The following is a 23,438-nucleotide window of genomic DNA, read 5'->3' as shown; positions in this document are numbered from 1 at the left end:
CATGGCCGAACATAGATTTTGTTCACTATTTTGACCACATGTGGAAGGCTTTTGACGTAGTTAGAGTCCCGACCACCTGAACATACTATATATGTTAGTGTACGTATATTTCCTGGATACATAACAGGTGGAAAACTGGAGTAGTTGAAGAGGCTAAGGTAATTTTACATAGATGTATGGCAGTACAGTCAAACCTGTGTTAAAGACCACCTCTGAACAGAGACCACCTGGTTCTAAAGACCATATATTTTGTTACCTATTTTAACATTTACATTGCATTTTAACCTGTGAATAAAGACAATAAAGACCACATTATGGCTCTCCCAAGGGTGGTTTTATAGACAGGTTTGACTGTATATGTTCAAGTCTGTACATGCTGAGTACAATATATGGATGTGGAAATAAATAAATTGTTGTTAGATATACAATGTACAGGTGTTTATGTTGTAGGAATTGTTAATACAGAAAATAAATTTTGTTACAATTAAGGTAGCAGCGCAGAAGGAATCCTTTCAAACTTTCAAAAATGCGTAAGCAAACATCTGCTGCTGCCCTTATATACAATTTGATGCTAAAATGAGTGCACATTTAAGAAAAAGTGGAAGTTACGACTGTATAGATGTTGCAGAGCTAACGAATCAAATCTAAAATTTCTATTTTTTGAAACATCGACGGCTTCGGGCATTTGTCTCTGTTTTGGAAACAATTCTAACACGACCGACTTCATTTTCCTATTAAACAAATAAGGCTAAAATTGTATGTTTACATTTTTCCGACGTCACATATTACGTCACAGCTTAAAATCGGCTTAGCAGCGCGCTGGAGAGTGATGTCGTCTTGGATGTACTTAAAAGCTTTTGTAACGTATTAGAATCTAATTAATACATCTCATTTACTGATTTGCTGTTGAATAAAATCATTGGCGTTCAGATGTGTATTGTCATATTAATCGGGCTGCCCCCCTCGAGATATAATTCCTTCGCATCTTAACTCAAAAGCATTATTCAACGACAAATCACATATTGAGATATAATACTTCTTAAATAATACAAAAGATAGCATCTTACCATAAAAGCGCGTTTTGTTGCCTAGACGCGTATCAGATAAAATCCAAAGAAAGTTCATTCATTGATAAACAAATTTCAGGACCGTGTTCATTTGATTAAATGTTGCTTTGTTTCGGGACATGGTGTCCTCTACAGGACATTTTTGATTTTTTTAAACTTAAAAATCCGAATTCTAGAGTATTTGAAGGATGAAATATGGTTGTTACTCTCTTCAGGTTTAAGTTGACATTTAACGCTTTATGAAATTTTCTTCAGTCAAATCTTTAAAGCATACTGGTTGGGAACCAGTTTCCGGACACCTTCTCATATTTCGGCTCCAATATTCCCTAAAATAATATTTGACATAAATGAAGCCCACACTGTACAAACTTAAGCTCCTTCCGCGTCTGATGTTCTAATCAGCATCGCGTTGTGACGTATAATATGGATTCCATGGAGCCTCAAATGGGGTCACTAAAAGAAGTTACTTTCCCCGTGAGGTAAACCAGTTTTGATATCAAAATAAGTAATTAAACTATTTTTACACATTACTTTATCATTAATCTCTTCAAAAAATGCACATGAAACATTATCCGAAGTTCAGTACCAGCTACAAAAGCAAACCGTTGTTGACTATAAAAAACTCGAATTTCGTCTAACACGAATTCTTGATAATTCCAATAGATATAGAGTAAAATTTGTGCAAAAGTCCAGAGCCCTGCATTTTATATAACTATTACTGTAAAATTAAAAGTGACACATGTTATCAGCAGACAATCAATATGTAGTTTAAATATTTCTTCCCCTCTTGATACCTCGGTAAGTGTAAACTACTGTGCATGCGCAATGCTATCTTCATACCCCGTTCAGACAGAAAGCTGTTCTGTAAACACAGGTAAGGTATCATCATAAAACCTAACATTATACAGACTTGTAATATAGCGGTTTGCTGTAGACATGTAGAACAAACATCTAAATGATCTAGATGAAACAAATACGTGAATAACAACGAAATAAAGCGGATATTACATGTGTCCGGAAACTGGCCCTGTCCGAAAACTGGATCCCAACCAGTATACCTTTTTATCATATTCTGACAGAAAATAAATTAAAACATTTTTCAACAATCTTTATAAATCTCTAAATAGAAAAAAAAACGAGTATATTGTTCATAGAGATAATTACTACAAAACTATAAAGGTCGATCACTAAGGGAATAAAATGTCTTATCCATCATTAATATTTGAGCAAGTCCTACAGGTTGGGGTGACCAACTATACCAAACGTTTTACGGCATTTTATACGCTATGTCATCCTGGGAGCGCTTGTCAGAAATAACAATTGTTTCCATTTATGATCTTTTTGTATAGTTAAGGGGTATATCGGTCAATAAATTCACAGCTAGTGGCATAAAATGAATTTGAAAACATATATCAATGACCTTCGCAGAAATTTTTATATAAATATGTACTACCACTGAAACACCGCATGAATATAATATAGTTCTGCATACACAATTAATTTACATATTAAGTAAAGTTCAAAACATCTGATCATGAATTTCTACATTTGTGAAAGATGGGCATTGGATATCTTTAAATAGAAGTTTTATAAAAATTTCTTCTAACCAACCACAGCTGGCAGGTAGACACATCAAGCAGATAGTACGTAGGTCCAATGCAAATTTCGTCCTATAATGTTTCATTTGATTTCATTATAAAACCAGCTGACTGTGTTGGCAATTTATTAGTTTCGTTTCTGTGGTTGAAGTCATTTCTTCGCACATTTTTTATCCAACGTTTACTCACATTACTGATTCATGGGCAATGGCTAATTTGCATTGTGGCATTCTCAACCAAAATTAACTACAACAACCCATAGCGACATAAAGACAACTCCACTGCGATCAGCACATGCGCTATACATAGTTCAGATTTTTATAAGGGAAGGTCTGGAAATGCAATTCATACCAAACGCTTACACCAAACATATGTAACACTGTATTATAAACACTGCATACAACAAGAGTAACCGACAAAAACATTACTCTTTTGACAGTAGGAGAATGTTTCCAGACATGCTGCTCTGAACCTATATATAACATACAGATACATGATTTTAATAGTCTACTGGCACAAAATGTTACATCTTTTATCATCATACTATATTAAATTGCGGTAATACGTCTATCTCGCAAAATAACATCAAGTATTCTTAACAATTTTGTATGTATGAGAACAGGTAACCAATTCATGACTATACAGAATGTATATTTTTGTCCGACATGTGATTAACATAAAATAGTATGAAAACATATTAAATAAATAAAAATGCACCAAATACTTTAAACTTGTCATTTAAATATTAGATGTAAACATCTACATCTACATTACCGCCTCGATAGCCTAGTGGTAGGGCGTCCGCTTCGGGTGCGGGAGGTCGTGGGTTCGATCCCCGGCCGCGTCATACCAAAGACGTGAAAAATGGTACCAGTAGCTCCCTTGCTTGGCGCTCAGCATTAAAAGGGAAACTGGCATTCTCTCTCATACCCTAGTGGTGATGGATTCCATCAGGAAAGAGGTGTCGAGAGTGATTAATATAAGTTGTAGAACTTCCTTCATAATCGACCTAAAATAAATTATTTATAAACTAAACATCTACATTTCAAGTTCCTCGGTTCTTTAGTTTATCATGTGATGTGAGTGTGAGGATTTCAATAATATCAATCTACACAATCTTCAGAAGCCGATTTACTGAATTGTACAAAATATAGAATACACACTTTACTGTTCTGTTATTATTTATTTATTTATTTATTTATTTATTATTATTTTTTGGTTGGGTTTAACGTCGCACCGACACAATTTTTGGTCATATGGCGACTTTCCAGCTTTGATGGTGGAGGAAGACCCCGGGTTACCCTCCGTGCAATATTTCAAAACGAGTGGGCACCTGGGTAGAACCACCGACCTTCCGTAAGCCATCTGGTTAGCTTCCTCACATGAAGAATTCAACGTCCCGAGTGAGGCTCGCACCCACATCGGTGAGGGGCAAGTGATTTGAAGTCAGCGACCTTAACCACTCGGCCACGGAGGCCCCCTGTTATTAATATTTTCCTTTTTAGGGCATTTTGTAATTTTGTAATGTTTATTGAAAGAAACTATCTAGGAGATGAATAAAGACACAATTCTGCACAAGAAGTAATATTGATTATTTTAACAGATCTGATATGTGAATACAGGAAATCCAAAATACATTCGATGCTTTAAAAAAAAAAGATTTTTTTCTCAGATACATTGTGTATCTTTGAGGTAGCCACCTATAATTATGTAATTATTATTATTGTAAGTCAAATAATTTCACTATGTTGCTGTCTGATTGTGTAACAACCAATGTTGAAGTCCGCTGGTTAAAGCACAACGACTGAGGACTTTTCAGTCCATTTGATGATTTCACTATTTCACCAAATTTATTTCCATCCTGTCCAATCTGGACAACATTATTAGAACCGTGTCCACACACAAACAGGTTGCCTCTTCCATCTGAACAAACTCCTGTTGTAACTAACAACTCTGAAGCAGTATAAGTGTTCGTATGTCTCGCATTCACATCAAGATTTATAAGGCCTTTAGCCTGACATGTTACAAACGTTTCCTTTCCAGTACCACTGAAAGCAATATGCCGACTCCACTGAAACAGACTGTTCCCGGTAATGTTTTTTGAAACTTTTCCTGTCATATCGTATATATACAATGATTTGCCGTAATCAGTTATATACAATTTATCTCCCTTGTAAGCGATACCAAAGCATTTATGGGTCAGCTTTATCTGGCGTGTAGGCGTCATCTGATCTGCAAGGGACACAAATTGAACAGTGTTGTTCGTCAAAGTGACGGCCGCTTCGTGCTTACCTATACAGCATACACTGTAAGGCTGATCTGGTAGGTTACAATAATCCAGTACTGGAGTTGTGACATTGTTTGCTCTTTTAAGTGTTTTATTGGAGAAGTCAGCCATAAGCAGTGCTCCGTCTTCCGTTAAACAGGAACCATGCACCCAACAGGATGACGCATCATTTTGCATTTTGATATTAGATTCTCTTGTTGCCTTAATTGCATACAACGCTTTCCTCTGTTGCACCTGTGTGGCAACATCGTGGTTGACTGATCCAAGCGTCTTACGATTTAATAAGAAATTACGTATAGTTGAATCGGGAGCGAATGATATATTTGCATCATTTGTTAATCGTAGTGAGCGAGACATCTCTTCGGTTTGAGCAATAATATTCTGCGCAGTTTTCAGGGAAACAAATTGTTGGGCCCTGTTCCCTTCTGCTTTCACCAGACCCTCCTCAGCTTGTTTTAAAATGTCCAATTCATCTTCTGCCCCTTTTTTCTCCTCCTCTAATTGTAGCTTCATCTGCCTGAACTGTTCTTCTATTTCTTTTAAAGATTCTTTCTGGAGAGATTTTAGAAGCGTTTCCATCACTTTTCCGAAATCCCTTATCTCGTTTTCAGCCTCTGTTTTAGATTTACATAACCTTTGAATAAGCGCTTCCCTATTTGTTTTAATTTCTTTCATCGTCATCTTCATGTCTTGTAACTTCTGGTGTATTTTACCCGCGTCAGATTTGCTGTGAAGATTATCGATAACGTCCGGTATAAGGTGGACGTCTGAACAACTCCTGTAAAAGTAAAGTATTGATCAAATTTAATAATGGTTGAAATTATTTTAACAAAATGTTTTTGTACATGGACGTAAAATTTATAGAAACATAATTATTTGTACCTGTCTGTGGCATGTGACAGATTTGTAGTTTATCTTAAAGAACTTGGTGACTTTCACTTCTGGCCCAGTGGACGAACATTCAACTTACTCAGAATGGAACCAAGTTTACTACGAGTATTTTCAAATGGCAGCTACATTGTAATGTAGGATGTTACTTTTCACATGATAAGGTTTACTGGTTCCCAGCTTATAATGTTCGTGCAAAATGAGTAGCAAGACCAATCATATTTACTTATTACGTGGGACAAAACTATGACTGGTCAACATCTTTATACGTAGGAGTAATTATATCAGCGTGGCAACCTTCCCTTAGTTACCCTAAAGTAGAGCTCCCATCTAAAAAAATATACTCTATATATAGAATAGAAAAAATGGAAACTCCACAGATTAGCCGATAAAAATAAAGACGTTTCAGGCTCGGTTTGATTGAGCATATTCATGGACGTTAGTGGAAACGCATGTTACCGTCCACGCCCTCTTGCCCGGGTGGAGCAGAACTCAACGTTCGCACCTATTATAAGTACCAAAAATAATTTACAGACATCCGATGTGTTCATACAGCTGTGTATAGAGAACCTTCAATGGTATAGAGAGTGCAATTCCATCAAAAGCGGTGTATGATCCCTGGTTATCATAATGGACTTACCCGAAAGGAAAAAACAATGGACACAACTGGATCAGAGGGAATCTGAGGTTATGGATCGTGCATATCACAGAAACTGCCAAAAGACAAAATTAACAAGTGACCGAGTATTGCAGTGGCAATACAGAAGTCCGAGTTTTGCAGTGGCAATACAAAAGTTCCTTACCGGGTCATATGCGTGACACGTTTTCTAATCATGCGGAATATTTCTGTGTAGTACTAAAAATCCTTCAACTGAATTAAAAATAATGGAACAGAAACAAATTTTACTTGACATTGATCAGTGACCTTGACCTTTAACCGAAAAGCATATATCATGCGTTGACACATTGTCTCATCATGTACCACTAAAGATAATAGGTAAGCGTAGATTTCTCGGAAGCACAGAGCACCAAAAACACAGCCTCAGAGCCACTAAGATCAGCATCAATTCATATTAAAGTTACTGGGCAGAAACAATTTTTACTTGAACATCAGTTGTGACCTTGAACTTTGACCTAAAAGCATAGGTCATGTACGTGCAAAATTTACATATTTCCTTCTATTCACGTACCATGTTTTATGAATCTGGCTTGAATACATTTTGAGTTATCGCAGGATCCAGGCTTGCGGACGGACAGACTGAAAAACTGAACTATACCACTAACACAATATGCCTCAATATACTAAAACATTGTTAGATTAAAGATTCCAACATTAATCATGAGAGTCTGGAATAATCGGAAAAACAGAATGCGATTCTGTCACTTTGTTACAGCATAACAAAATCTATCAAAATTCAAATTTAGTCGGTAAAAGAAGCAGAATATCAATTCGTTTATCCGCTCCACTACCGATTAAGGCATAACGTGCAGTACCTCTCACAACCCCTAGCACAAGCTTAAGCGAAGCTTAATTATATATACTGATTGACTTAATGACTCCAAACGATAAAACAAAACTGATTCCAATAATTGGACACGTTTAATACAATCTTTAAGATAGTTTGGAAGCATTGGAAGCAACACGCAAAAGTAGTAGCAGACGAATATGCAATCAAAGTTTCATAGATATTCTTGAATAGGTACAAATTGATAGGAAAGACACAATATCAACGACGTTTGTGTTTCAGTTGCAATCTTGATCAGTGGCTATTACAATCAGATTATAGGTTGATAAGTGGAACATTCATCTCAAGTTTATAAATGGGGGATATCAAATAAATGTAGTTTCGATATTGAAACAAACTAAATCATATTATTTGGGCCTCTGTTTTGATCAGCGGATTCAATAAATTAAGAACTGAAACTTCACAAATTTAGTATTCTACTTACTACATGCACCATAAAATTAGAAAGATATAAGATCCTATAATGACTCCGAAACTATTAAAAAAGGGAAGTACCGGTAAATCAACGTAAAAATTAAACCATATATTTATAATCAATGATGCGATCATTATTAAATAAATAAATTTCTTATTATCTAATATCACACACTATTACAGTCTGTCAATTATAAAAGATGGACATACATGAACATTGTAAGCCAAAAGCACAAGAATCTACGGCTGAAACTCTGGATCGGTGCAATTACAGCATGATTCATGATTCATGCATATCGTCTTGATGAGATTAACATTAACAGTAAATGTATAGATATTTTCAAGACCTTTAGAAAAAGAGACCAGCACAAAATCCAATGCTAAACATTGACCTTTATTCACGACCTTGCCATTGCTTGGCACGATTGAAACGCGGAAGTTTTACGTTTTCTTGATAAATTAAATCCAACGGAGTGTCATATATATACAAACCATGAACAAACAGACGGACAGACGAAATGACAAAAATATCCCTTAATCTTCACTGGGTGATACATAGGTAACAGGATTGTCCTATCTCGCCCCCTAGCACTGGCCTTACCAGAACTCTATTACAGTAAAACTGAATGAACTCCATGGTCACTATCCATGACCAGAAAGTCACGAAGAAAGCCTCACTATCCAGGGCAGTTCCCTAATAAAATGTAGGAATACATACCTGTGGTCAAGAGCTATACAACTTGTACATCCAACAACGTCATGGTTCTCACAGTACATATCCAGAATTTTTATCCCATGGGTCCTACATGTCTCTGTAGGAACCACCGGAAGTTCAGCAGCTATTAACTGTGGGTTTAAGTTCGATTTATCCACCAGTGTGTGTCCTTTTAAAGTAGGAAATACACGATGTGTGTCCACACAAGTCTGGCAACAATATCCTTGACATTGTACACAATATTTTACAGCTTCTTTAGTTTTGTTAAGTTCACCACAAGGTGTACATTTAAAATTAAATAACTCGTCCGACGTTTTTTCACACCCACCCGTCGCCATTTTCTTTAGTTATTTGATATTTGACGACGTGTAGTGTGTCTACATCCTCTTTCGTTTTACTACAAGGTTAAATGAACACTTATCTCAGTTGTTTATTTAGTTTTATGGGGCATTTGGTACAACGAAAAAGTCGATACGTTGCGTTTAACGTGTAGATATTTAGTATCCACTTATCAGGAAGTTACGTTGTTCCTTTTCGGCACGGATATTATTGAAAAAATGAATATCACCAGACCTGATGTTATTTAAATGTTTATCATCTGGCAGCTGTTATTCAAACGAATGTCATCCGGTTGTTTTTCAAATGAAAATTCCCCGGCAGAGTGCCCCTCAAATGAATATTCTCTGACATGATGATATTGAAAAAATATAATACCTTAATATTGTTTGAGATGTACTATTATTCAAAAATAGTCTCCGTTGGTCTATGGCTATTTAACATTGTTTACTTGAGGGATAATAAAAATGAATATCAGCCGGTAGGGTGTTGTTTAAATAAATATTATCAGACTGAGTGTTATCTATGAACAAAATATCATTGTATTCAAAAATAACCTCTGTGTGGAAAAATGAATGATAACGTATTCACATGTAATTAATTGTTTTGTAATCAGCTCTTATATTTCTAGCCACGAAACGTTAAAAGTAAATATTGTCAGCTAAAAATAATAAAACTACACTCTTCAAATGTATAAATTTTGCTTTCGGATAAATTTTATACAAAAGTGTTAATTAGGTCTAGAATACAGCTTACCCGACCTACCCTATCTTTTTACCACTGACCCTAAAGTTTTAGTTGAAGAAACATATTGGAACAAAATGTAGATTCATGTTAAACAAGATTATTATCAAGTAATCCAAAGCACTACCTCCGTCTGACGTTAAGCAGACAAAGTGAATTCCTTTGCGCATGCTTGACAGGAAGGCGAGAGTACGATGATGAGCGCGAAGGTGTGATGGCGATGCGCGACAGTAAGATGGTGAAGCGCCACAGAGCGATGGCGAAGCGCGACACTACCATGGTGAAGCGTGACATTACGATGGCGAAGCGCGACAGTACGACGGACTGTCACCATCGTACTGTCGCACTTCAAGAACGTACTGTCGTGGTTCGCCATCGTACTGTAGTGTTATCACTATCGTACTGTCGCGCTTCACCATCGTGCCGTCGTACCATTCACAGGGAGCAGGCGCTGGCCCTAACGGAACACCGTAGGAAGTAGTCTGCTGACATAATTATTACAATTACTGCAACAGAAACTAAAAACAAAACTAGCAAAATTCTAGAAAGGTTTACATATTGTCTAGTAGAAGTGCATTCTAGCCAAGTTATAAATTCTAAAATACCTAAAGCATATTATCATGTTACACAGGTTACGTAATTGTCAAATGATAAAAGTTTGAAATGTTAATGTATAAAATGTTTGAAATGTGCTACATATAGCGTGAGGATAAACAGAGTTTGCTACTGATTCAGCCATTGTGATTTCACATTTAATTTTATCATTAACTCATATTATTAACACGATTCAATGCATTGCGAAAACGTAGATGCAAATTAATAAACTATTATCTCTTTCGTGTGAGCACTTTATTATTGATGATTCATTTACCTTTCTAAACATATATGCATAAGAAAGTTATATAGAAAAGGGCAACAGAATTAACTGCAAGTAAAACCAAGTATAATTTGGTCTGTTTTATAACACGAAAGGGTCTGTATAACAAATGTTTCACGTGAAGTCCTCAAATAGATATTTAATACAAACATTTCACTGCAATATTTTGCCGAAATGGAAACAATGTTGAACACATTACTATTAAAAGCCCATATTTCACCTATTTTCCTGCAAATCCTCCAATTAGATTATGATTTCAATGAATCATATGGACGCTTATTATATTATTCCGTTGTGCTTTACAATTTGATATAACTAATATATTATTTTCACAGATTGTCATTACAAATGCTAGCGTGGAAATGTAAAGCACATGCCATCATTTTCATTTAGAAATTATAATAATCATATAAAAGAATTTATTCTGCCGAAAATAATATATGTTCTAGATTTAAATTAGCAATGAGATATGATTAAATCAAAATCAAATCAATAATCAGGGTGTAGAAACACATACCTTGGTAAACTTTTGATAAGTGAACATTTTTCATTTCATATCTTTATCTTTCATATCTTCTTCTCTATGTGTTTGAGATACATAGGCTAATTATTTTCACGCGAGTGTAGTTTGTTTCTTTGTTGTAATACTAGCATACATGCATTTTATATCATTAGGTTAGCATTTTAGAAATTGTTTAGATGCTCCCGAACAACGGGCATATTCAAACGTTTGATATATTATTATTGTATACAAAGTATAGGGTGTAATTATCAACATGTCATGATCGAGTCTAGCAGTCTAAAATAAATACATATTATGGAGGCAGATATTGCCAGGTTCGTTATCAAATAAAACCTAAAATTTCAATACAATTATCAAAGATTGAAAGTACAATATTAAGTTTCAGACTTCATACAGACACATTTCTGACAACATTTCAAGAATATATAGAAGACGATGTGGCTTATATTGTAGTTAAAAAGTTTTTCTATTAATCTACCTAGTGACATTCTTTTCGATCATAGGTAACTTAGGTTTAAACCTGTCAGACAAACAGTCTGGCCTTTTTTTCCAAAACGTTCGAGTAGGAAATGTGGTCTAGTGTTAACAAGATTTGCATATAATATGACGTTACACCATTTTTCTTTTATCTCAGATACACCAGTTTCAAAGCTAACCTAGGTTTCATAAAGATAAACCTTCAAATAGATCAGATAGAAAATAGGCCCTGTTGACAAGATTTTTCAATGACTAAATCTAATGATCTAGTTTATGACCTCAGATACCCCAGTTTCGTATTTTCATTTTCATTTCATATAATCAAAGAAAAAAGTATATATGGCCTTTAAAGTGTATACAATTATTTTTCTATGACGTGATTCACCTAACTAGTTTTTTTTTTTTTTTTTTTTTTTTACTCCAGACAACCCAGTTTCTACTTTTTCTACATTTCTTAAAGACAATAAAGTAGAAAAATAGCTTTACTAAAAACGTTTGCTATGCTTTGATTCGATGACTAGCTTTCGATCCCAAATTACCTTGACCTATGTTTTATACAAACAAATATTCAAACCAAGTTTCTTTATGAGACTGATCTAGAAGTGTTGACAGTAGAAATGTTGACTACGTCGCACAACGGACGACGAACACATGGCGGTCTCAAATGCTCACCTTGAGCACCTTGTACTCTGGTAAAGTAAAAAGGACTTGAGGTACGTGCCCCTAGATGTACATTATAATAAAATCTTAACAAAAGTTTTGTAAAATTTAAATATCATAAATCAGTGTCATTAAATTTAAACTGAATGACATTCGCATAAATACTTTCAATTCAATAGATCAAATTTCACAGAGTCACTAACGCACAGGATGTACCTTTTTATGTAAATATTGCATGGAACCCCTCACTGAATTATATTGTTTGACCTTTTATTACCAATTACCTACAAAATAAAATACTAAGTATTTTTTTCTAAATTCGAAAAGAAGTGAACTCTGTCTAGTGTCATGTCATTCTATTTTGAAACACAGCATTCAGTGCAGGTGCCTCTTAAAATATTTCTTCTCGTTTGCATTATCATTAAGACAGATGATATAATTAGTTGTTATCAAGATGATAGTTCAAGCCGAAATCTCGACTTAAACAGTCTAACGAAAACGACATACCAAGTTTGAAATGCATCTCGTTGGACTACCCCGCGGACTAGGGTTTCCTACCAAACATTTGATACGGCTTCTTAATGTGTATTTTTTCATATTGAATTTATTAAACGAATTGAATTAAATAATAAAATGCGAAGCTCTCCTGAGCATTCTCAATTTATTTCACCGAGTTTGATAGATTCAATGTGAAAAGTCACAAATGTAATATTCTTTTTATCTCACGTCAATTCTACTTTCTCTAACTATTATAAACTAGTCAATTTGAACAACGTCCCCTATACTTTAAACGACGCCGACGTCAAAGTTTTATTACACGTGTGTATTATCGATTTTAAGCAATGGCTTTATTTCACTGTGATAACATTTGATCATGATTTGAGCCGTGCCATGGGAAAACCAACATAATGGGTTTGCGACCAGCATGGATCCAGACCAGCCTGCGCATCCGCGCAGTCTGGTCAGGATCCATGCTGTTCGCTTTTAAAGCCTACTGCAATTAGAGAAACCGTTAGCGAACAGCATGGATCCTGACCAGACTGCGCGGATGCGCAGGTTCGTCTTGATCCATGCTGGTCGCAAACCCAGTATGTTGATTTTCACATGGCACGGCTCATTTATTATCGACTCCATGTGTTTTGACACATAAAACAGCGTGACGTCCGAAGGAAAACAACCGTGTCAAGGGCGAGCTCAAGATGTCGACAAATGCACCGTGTGGCAGTAACTGTAAGTATTTCAAAACATGATTCAAGTGTAGATGAATTCTAAAGGAGAGAATAACCACATGTAATCCATTTTTTTACACCAATAATAGCTATAGACTTCTTTCTGCAGCAGGGGCCTCCGTGACCGAGTGGTTAAAGTAGCTGACTTCAAATCAATTTTCCCCAACGATATTGATTCGAACCTCACTCGGGGCTTTGAATTCTTCATGTGAGGAAGCCATCCAGCTAGCTTACGGAAGTCCGGTGGTTCTACCCAGGTGCCCGCTCGTGATGAAATAGGCACCTGGGGTCTTCCTCTGCCAGCAAAGCTGGAAAGTTCCCATATGACCTATAATTGTGTCGGTGCGACGTTAAACACAACAGAATAAAATAAATCTTCCTGCAGAATTATCATATGTAATGCAGAAGTTGATGTTTTAACATATATTGGATTTTTACTCACTACTAGGTATTCAGGTAACGGTGCCCCGTTAGGGACATCGTCAAACACTATGAACTCAAAACAACAAAAGAACGATAATACGATGTTGAAATGTCGAAACCGAGATGATGAAAATACGAAACTACGATGGTTAAAAGTCGAAACGACAATACTACGATGGTGAAAAAATTAATTTGTATCTTCATTATCGAATTTTCTACTTTTCGCCATCGTTGTTTCGTTGTATTGACTTTTCATCATCGTGGTCTCGTTGTTCGACTTTTTCTCATCGTAGCTTTGCAATTTTAACCATCATAATTTCGCACCTTCGACTTCTCACCATCGTTGTTTTGAGTTTTCAACATCGTAGTATCGCCTTCCTGATGCCTATACATATATGTGTAGATAGATATTTCGTTTGATCACGTTAAATGAAGTATATGCCACATTTATCCTCAACAGAATCCTGCAAAGTGCTTCTTTGAACTAACTTAAATGTCTTAAGATTCAAATCATGATGATATAATAGTGCTTGTATAGAAATCAGTTGTAATTCAACTTTAGAGTAACACACTTCATTTATGTATTCTTTATTTTTCTGTTGTTAAAATCTTTTTAAAGAAGTATCTGTCATAAATTCATTTCAAATAGCACTTTCTGAAAAAAAAAGTCAGTATCTCTTTTTTCTGACTCTAACGTTATGAAGAGAGGAAAGGGTTTTCTTAGAAATTATCAGTATCATTATGAAGAAAGAAATAAAATTTATTATTACATACTCGTTTCTATTCCCCGTTAAGTTACACTGGTACCGGAAACGTCAATACTTTTCCATACACTGACGCCTGAATTTCATATCGGGTGCGTGACATAATTCAGTGTGTGTTGTTGCACTATTTTTTCTATTTAGTTCAGTATTGTCAATTCTATTCAGGCTATTGAACATATTTATGATATTTACATATCTACACGTGTAGATGCGTATGTAATAAAAAGGTTATTATCTTTGCATCGGGAATATGCACTCGTTCTTCAGCGGAAGAATATTGCGCTCCTAAAGTCGCGCAATATTTCCGCTGAAGAACTCGTGCGTATTTCCCGATACAAAGCTAATAACCTATAATTACAAAGTACTTGATCTCAACAGACTTAGTAAGTCTACTTGATTATATACTTGTGTAGCTGATCCACAGGGTAAGCCAGGATCTTTTTTTCATAGTTAGCCAGCTGTTTCACCTGTATGGAGCAAACTGATCGTTTCTTGATCTGACTCACATTCACTTATTTGTAGGAAGCTCAGCTTACAATCTGGGTTAGGGCTAGTCAGGGTTGGCGACTACCTGCCCAGCGTGGATAAACCCGCTCGGGGAAAACCCGGGTTTTCCCGGGCTGGGCAATACTCCTAAAAATGAATTAAGTGGGCAATACTGGGAAATAAGAAGTTTTTCAATTGAGTTTTACAAAATGTGAGCTAATTCTAACATTAAGTTTTACTACTTTGAAAAATTGGTGAAGTGATTACTAAGGTAGCTGACAGAACAGCTTCAGTAACAAAATTATGGTTATTTACACAGCAAAATATTTTTTATGGGAGAGTAAACACCTTTCAACATTTATAGTTAAATCTCTCTAGGTCACAACTAGATTTTGCTTAACATATGATAGTCTGCCAGTCTAGTTCTTCTTTATCACGAAGCATTCTGTAACTGAACACAAGTTTTGCAGTTTCTTTTCGATCCCAGGTCTGTTTCTGAGTTTCTTCTGAATAATACCAAAATTTGAAACACCCTTTTGATTGACTAACACGGTGTAACATTTCAGTCTATGACCTTTCAGACTCTCAATTTTGGCACTAACCACAGTGCCGCAGTCTTTACATTTTGCAACATTTTTAATCATCCACAGTAACATTAAAACAATTCTACACGGGGTCCTTAGGTTTTATGGTTATATGATAGAAATGGCAATGTGAGCCAAACTGATTTTCATGATTAAAATGGCCAGAATTAGGTTTTTCACACTTCTAACTTTAATCCCCTAATCTTGCTCAATAATTGCTCAAACATCATCATACTAATGTCTATTCAATAGATTTGTATAGATATTATAGCACTAGGCATGCAGGTGTCACTGCTATCACTATATGGGTTGTTAGTCAACGCAAGTGTTGAAATATGTATTGAGGTTTGCATTGAAATATTATATTGCCCAGTATTGACCACTATTCCCCAGTAAAACCCGGGTTTTCCCAGTATTACCCATTGGGCTGGGCAATTTGCTTAAAACCCGGGTTTTTGCCAACCCTGGTCTGTATTCATAGGAGATAAATTCTGAGGATATTCAAATGTTGTAAAATTATGTCCCTTTTCTTCACGAAACAGATAATCAGAGCCAAGAAAGACTGGTCCGAATATTAAGAATAATGATTGCAAAAATATTAAAGAAAAAGATTATCTAGCCGGTGGCCAGACTAGGTTAGGGCTTACATGTGTAACATTTACATGTGTAACATCAGTGCATTTTTTGTTTGGGTTGATTTGGTACGAATAGGACCAGAATACCAATAAAAGTATGCTTCTCCATATTTAAAGGGGCCAATATTCATAGATCTCTACTTGAAAACTGAAAAGAAAATAGATTCAAATCTTTCATAATATCTTTACAGATCATGAAAGTAAAACAATAATAGTAATAAAAGTATAACAGTAACAATACTGTTATGTACCAGTTCTAGCACAATTAATGCTCATTTATGTTTTATAACTTATTTAAAAAGTAATTGAGGACAAATCATTGATAAGCACTTTATGTATAAGGAAATCTATAATTTATTCCATTCAGTCTCCGATTCATGCAGATCAAAACGTCAACCTAAACAAATGTATATTTATACATGTACAAAAAAATAGCCTTCATCTTCAGACGACATAATTATGTTCTATTTTTCGTTACTTCATGCAAATATTTGTATCTTTGAAAATATCTAAATTACTAAAATAACCTGTATGTATGACCTGGTGGTGAAGTGGTAAGGTGTCTGACTCACATACGTTACCACGGATTTGAAGTCATCTCAGACAATATTTTAATCTTACATTATCTAAAGAATGTAATTGTTTTATCTTGTGGTATTTATCTTCTGGAAACGCTGATGACAAATAAATAATCTTGTTAAGATATTCTAAAAGATTTTTATTCGATATATTCTAAAACGGTTAACTTGTATAAAAATGTATTTCTTTCGATAAATAAACAACAAAAAATCATGAAATGTTTGATCCGATAGGTTCGACAATGTATGTTGGTACTAGTAACTTTTCAGATAACATTTGAAAAACAAAATATGGTCAGACTTACGACTCGAATCCACGGTCCCGAGATTGACAGCGAAACAGTTTGTCCGCACCTGCACATGCGATATCATGAAAAATAAGAAACTTGTTTGCTATATTTATATCGCTTTTCATGTTTCGGACACCGAAAAATAATTTACGGAAATATATGGAAAATCCATGAATGCAAGGTCAGTACATACGGACAATACCTCGTGTAATGGTAAACAGACATATGCGCATGGGCATCAGGATGGCGTTTATATGATGCTGAAAACTCGAAACTACGACGGAAGTACGACAGTGAAAAGTCAAAACTACGATGTTGAAAGTACGAAAATTTTCGACTTTTGCCATCGTAGTTTCGTTGTTTTGACTTTTCACCATAGTAGTTTTGACTTTTAACCTTTATAGTTTCGAAATCCTGACTTTTCATCAGTGTATCATCGTTCTTTTATTGTTTCAAGCACAAATATGGAACACAACAAAAAAAAGGCAAATTAACTAACAAAAAGATATTCAAAAAAAACTCGACATTTTTTCTCAAGACAATATTTACATTATGTACTTGACAAATAAAAAGCAACGTACAGAAGTTCAGTGGAATTAAAAACGTCATTCACAAAAATAACATTCCCCTACAGCTTAAAGTTCATAACGCAGAGATCAAAGTTTAATCGATACTATTTCTCGTTTTCTTACCGAATTCTAACTATTGCAGTGTGGTTCTGCCCGTGTAAACGCCGTGTCGCAAAATTCCGTTAAAAGTCTGAATAGATATGAAGGAGACATAGTAACACTCGTACAACACTTCATTCGAAACATCTAGAAGTAATAAGGAAAACAACATACGATGCAGTGTACGTCTTCCTGGCACTAGACAGTACTGTCTGGGAATGACAAAAGTACGCTGTGGTAGCTGAACGCAATAAAACACTTCACATATTCTATGAATAGTTAAGCTATTAAAAATAATTTCAATATTGCGCTGCTTTAAACAACGTTTTTAAAACCGTACACATTGTCAATTGTGCAAAAATGCAGAACAAGAAAAATATCAAGTAAACTATTGCCAGATAAATACACTTTAATGCAAACAGATGACTTTGACAGTATCGTTGCGTTGTGTAATCAATAATTTGCATTGTCTTGTGTCAAAACAAATTGATTCTGGATTTTCGAGTCCATTAGATGAGTTCACGACCACTCCTATTTTCTTTCCATCTCTCCCTATCTGTATCACGTTATTTGAACAGTATCCGGACACAAACAGATTTCCTCTACGATCTGTGCAGACCCCACTTGCCCACTGTAACTCTGAATCAGTAAATGTCTGACAGTGGTAACCTTGTCTATCAATAATAACCACACCTATATTCCAACTAGCAACAAACAGTTTATCATCAGTATCACTGAAAGCAACAGTTCGGGAATTTGCGAACAGCCATTGCCCGGCGTTGTCTTGAGTTACCGTCTGCAGCACGTTACCTGTCGTATCATAAATGTATAATGAGTAGGAGTTGTCAGTTATGTATAACTTATCATCCTTACAAGCAATGCCAAAGCAATCATGGTTCACTTTTATTTGACGGATGATTTGCATGTTCTTACGAAGGGTGATAAACTGAATAGTTCTATTGTCAAGGCAGGCTGCAGCTTCTATTTTACTTGTACAACAAACGCCAATAGGTCCAGAAGGAACACAGCAATAATCTGTCACTGACATTTTTACAATATCTGCACGTTTAATCTTTTTATTGTTACAATCAGCTATCAGTAGTGATCCATCTTCTGTAAGACTGGAGCCATACACAGAACATTTGTTGCTGTCATTCTGAACTCTTGTGTTTAAATTCTCGATTCTTTTAACAGAATAGACGGTTGTCCTTGGCGATCGTAAAGCACTGATAGAATCATGTTCGACCGATCCAAAAGTTTTCAACTGCTGAAGAAATTCCAGTATAGTAGAATCAAAGCTAAATGATATTTTTGCGTCAACACTTGTTTGTAATAAACGAGATACGTCTTCTGTTTCTGCAATACATTTCAAGGACATTTTCATGGAGACAAATTTTTGGGCTTTGTTTCCTTCTGATTTCTTCAAGTCGTTTACTGCTTGTTTCAAACCATCCAATTCAGCCTCTGCTTTCTTCTTCTCTTCCAGCAGTTTCGACTCTTCTTCTATGAATTTCATCTCCAATTCTCTAATCGATTCTTTTTCTAATTGTTCCAGAATTGTTCCCATGTTTTTTCGAAAGTCCTTTATCTCCATTATTGCCTCCGTCTTTGACTTCTTTAAGTCTTCTATCAGTGTTTGTCTAGTGTTAATAATCTCCTTCATCTTCATTTTCATACCTTGCATATTTTGGTATATTTTGTCAACATCTGTCAGTTGAAGTCTACAATCAACAATATCTGGAATGGATTGGACATCAGCACAAGACCTGAAATTTTATGTCAAAGACTACTTATGCCAAAACGTCCAAGGAATATATTGGAAAAGGGTCAAAATAATTGTGAAAGGGAAATAATACCTAGTAACTTTTAATTGGTCAGTTTAATATGTAATGAAATTATAGAAATATATATCGTGATTTTTCTTGTAATCGCAGCCTTTTCTATTCTGGTGCAATATTTAATTAAACATTTTTACAACATTTCAACATTCGATTTATACTGATAAAGTTTTAATTAAACGCCCTTCACCTATCATGACATCTTGTAACAGGGGTCATATCATTTATTTGAATATTACTTAAATGAACCATCAACATTTACATGTTTTCGCCTCGGCTTTGTTTTGAGAAAATTAGTACGTGATAAATATTGCATAATATATTACATTACATGTATATTATACATGTTTCGATTTGGGGAAATTAATTCAGGTCATAATTGTTTTACGTAAAAATGTTCAAACATAGTTAATGTTCTTTTTCCCATAACCGGTGTAGTATTTTTTGTTGTTATTTTCGTCATTTACCTTTGAACAATCTAAATAAAATGAAATAAAATTGAGTCAATATATTTTATTTAGTTTGCATTACCTTACAATCTTGTGATGGTAGTATTGGTTATATTTCGTAAAACTAGTCAGCGTATGTTTTATTGTTCAGTTTTGTGAAAGTGGTACAAACACGCACGGTACAAAATCTAAATGTTGCTGTTTGAAAGTGAAGGGAGAACTCTGTCAAAATTATGAAAAAGTGTTATATTTAAAGGTAGTTTAGCAGGTTTGATAAACCAGAAGTGATGGTGTAACTTCATTTATCCGTAAAACATAGAATAAAGCTTGGATCCGGCGTACGGAAATAAAACGCATTTTATGAAATAATTTGAGACCTGTAATTTATTGCAATGACACTGTTGCTATATTTCTAAAGTCAATATATGAAATGAAAACGTATTACACTTTAAAATAATCAGAATAATGTCTTTTAATGTCTTTTAATTACGTGAAAGATCCGGCTCACTTTAATCATGGTCAAATATCTAAGAAAATAAGCACACGCACCTACACATTTCATTTCACAAATTGTACGTCATGTGTTTGTTTACAACTGTAAGAAGTTTCATCAAAATCTACTTTGTAGGAAAAGATTTATTCGCTAAAATGTTATGAAAGTTATGATTTTCCCATAGACTCCCATTATGAAATATTGCGTGAGGTCCGAATTTTTTCAAATCAGTCTAGCAAAAAATAAAGTACATAACCATTTCTTTTTTTTATTTGCTGAATTTTCTAGGTATATTCTCAAGTTTTGGAAAATAAGAGTTTAATCAAATTCTACATTGTAGATAAAAATTCGATTCAAGCTTGCAGAACTACCTTAAACGTTTTATGTTACAGTATCAATGTCAGGTGGACTGCCAAAACGCACATTTTATACACTGTATATAGATAAAAATATATCAACCATACTATCTTAAACTATACAATGTGTTCAAATTAAGATAACGAAACATTTGACATGATCCGCAGATAAAATCTTACAACTGAATAAACAATGATTAGTATTAATTACGTTCGCATGTTAAATTATTAACAATAACCTTATCATGAAATTAGAATATATATACTGAATTACGAAATGTGCAAAAATTTACCTGTGGTTTAAAGCCATGCAAGTGGTACAACAAACCTCATCATGGTTACCACAGTACATGTCCACGATCTTTGTCTCATGAATGCTACATCTCTCCGTCGGTACTTCTGGTAATCCTGCTGGGAGCCCTGGGTACTTACGATTTGACTTATCCAAAAGCGTGTGACCTTTTACACCAGGCATCATATGCATAACGTCAGCACAGGACTGACAATAATATCCCTGACATTCCACGCAATATTTCACAACTTCTCTATTCCGATTATTAGCCACACACGGCGAACATTTAAAATTGACTATCTCATCTGATTTGTCTTCACTCCCACCGGACGCCATTTTCGAAATGAATGTCACGTCATCTCTGAATGACACAGAAATAATCAGTAAATCAATAGTACGTAAGCCGTCTTTTAATTTTTATGTGGATGTTTTGTTATACATACTCTTCTTACCTTATCAATAACATAATTAGTTTAAACATAGTTGATGACAAAGTATCATTCATATGAACATTAAACAAAGTTATTTTTTAAAGACAGGAAAAAATATTTTCTTTAATCTCTAGCCCTTCCGCTTAGCTCAATAAAGAGAGCGTTGGTCTACGGATCGCGGAGTTGTGAGTTCGATTCCTGTGCGGGAAGTATGTTCTCCGTGACGATTTTATGAATGACATTGTGTCTGAAATCATTCGTCCTCAACCTCTTATTCATGTGGGGAAGTTGGCAGTTACTTGATGAGTACACGTTTGTACTGGTACAGAATCCAGGAACACTGGTAAGGTTAACTTCCCGCCGTTAAATAACTGAAATCTGTTGAAAAACGCCGTTAAACCCAAAACAAACGAAACAAGCTTTAATCTCTGTACGCAACGGGAGTGCATTAGTACAAGGTGTATGATATTTACTAACTCAGAACTTCGATTTATATAAAACCGGGTCTAAAGTTGAAATTTCAAAAAAGGTAGCCCGAGACTCGACACTTCGTGTTTCATTATCCGTATCAATTATGTAATATGCATACTGAAGTGAATTTTTAAGGAAATTGGTTCAGTTTGTAAGGGAATTTTATTCAATTGTTTAAATGCTTTGTTTTAATATCTGAATACCAATTTCAAATTGGACATGCACTACCTTGTTTATACCATAAGTATGACCATGTTGATACCATAATGCTCGTTCAAATTTAAAGCATATGCAAACAAGGAAATGTCTTTAAAAACGCAGCTGGCACTAATGCTTTTCCTAAGTACGCTGGCTAAAACATCAATCCATATATCATCGATAATATTTAAAGATTAGTAGGGGAAAGCAAATTTCTTACAAATTCTCAATAGTCACATGTGTGATGCTGTTGACAAGCACAAAGTAAACAAGAGCTAAATTATTAGTGATCTTTGTATTACGACGGCAATTATATTGATTTGTGTTTCAAGTTTAATGGGCTCAGTGACATCAAAACGCCTTAGATATGAACGAAATTTAACAAGCTCTTTTGAAACTATATGAAATGATAAAACTTTAAGTAATTTCAAGTTCAATTCTGGCAACAAAATTAATCATTAGTTTAGGTGTACATTGTTTCATGACAGAAGTTTGTGGTAAATGAGAAATGGACAACATGATTGAAAAAGTATATGTTATTTCGGCATCATTTATAAGGTGCAATGGTCAAAGCACATATTCACATGTTACATGTATCTCCATTGAAAACTTGGTCAAACTCCTAAAACAGCATAAATTTTGCGAAGAAAAATGAAATTTTGATAATATTTTCGTATATTTTCATATGCATTTAGATTTTTAAACTGAAATTAAATATATGTCCATATAAGGATAGTGTACAAACAATAACTGGCGTGAAATGAAAAAAGAATAAAATAACAGCTTTAGCATATTATAAAATAATGTTCCGCAGACTTACATGCCTTAATGGAGTGTATTACCTCAATCCAGATATTTTAATTTGAGTACCGCTTGACATAAGCGTACAAATTACCATCGTTTTCGGCAAAGGTAGTGATACCATAGTAGCTCCAAAATATTCCTTTTTCACCAAACTACGAGGGGCGGTCTTCATAAAAAAAACTCTAGTGTCAAAATATCAATTATTATGGTTAAAAAGAGTATTTATTATTAGAGTCATTTCAGGCTAGGAGTGTACGGACGATACTGGTATTCCATGAATGGTTCAAGACCCTTCGTATATATATTTGAAAGAAAGAAACTCGTCTTTACAGCAAAT

General features: G+C 34.8%; 2 protein-coding genes across 2 annotated transcripts; both read right to left on the bottom strand.

The window, feature by feature from the left end:
- Window positions 1-4,240: 4,240 nt before the first annotated feature.
- Window positions 4,241-8,968, bottom strand: LOC128556286 (uncharacterized). Its single transcript, XM_053540852.1, has 2 exons — window positions 8,499-8,968; window positions 4,241-5,730 (listed from the first exon to the last, which is right to left on the bottom strand). The coding sequence occupies exons 1-2, from the start codon at window positions 8,831-8,833 to the stop codon at window positions 4,386-4,388; spliced, it is 1,680 nt and encodes a 559-aa protein (XP_053396827.1). The 5' UTR covers window positions 8,834-8,968; the 3' UTR covers window positions 4,241-4,385.
- A 7,639-nt stretch (window positions 8,969-16,607) lies between these two features.
- Window positions 16,608-21,584, bottom strand: LOC128556285 (uncharacterized). Its single transcript, XM_053540851.1, has 2 exons — window positions 21,199-21,584; window positions 16,608-19,535 (listed from the first exon to the last, which is right to left on the bottom strand). Exons 1-2 carry the CDS (start codon window positions 21,531-21,533, stop codon window positions 18,179-18,181), a joined length of 1,692 nt encoding a protein of 563 aa, XP_053396826.1. The 5' UTR covers window positions 21,534-21,584; the 3' UTR covers window positions 16,608-18,178.
- Between the last annotated feature and the right edge of the window lie 1,854 nt (window positions 21,585-23,438).

This window comes from Mercenaria mercenaria, chromosome 4 (genome assembly GCF_021730395.1).
Source record: "Mercenaria mercenaria strain notata chromosome 4, MADL_Memer_1, whole genome shotgun sequence".
Lineage (NCBI taxonomy): Eukaryota > Metazoa > Mollusca > Bivalvia > Venerida > Veneridae > Mercenaria > Mercenaria mercenaria.
The sequence above is the reverse complement of the archived record's forward strand: the minus strand, read 5'-3'. Positions and strand labels throughout refer to the sequence as shown.

Excerpts from the sequence above, each read along its gene's own strand:
- LOC128556286 (XM_053540852.1), bottom strand. The coding sequence starts at position 8,833 with ATGGCGACGGGTGGGTGTGAAAAAACGTCGGACGAGTTATTTAATTTT. Across the intron at positions 5,731-8,498 it reads TGTATAGCTCTTGACCACAG|GAGTTGTTCAGACGTCCACC; the intron begins GTATGTATTCCT and ends TTACTTTTACAG.
- LOC128556285 (XM_053540851.1), bottom strand. The coding sequence starts at position 21,533 with ATGGCGTCCGGTGGGAGTGAAGACAAATCAGATGAGATAGTCAATTTT. Across the intron at positions 19,536-21,198 it reads TGCATGGCTTTAAACCACAG|GTCTTGTGCTGATGTCCAAT; the intron begins GTAAATTTTTGC and ends ATAAAATTTCAG.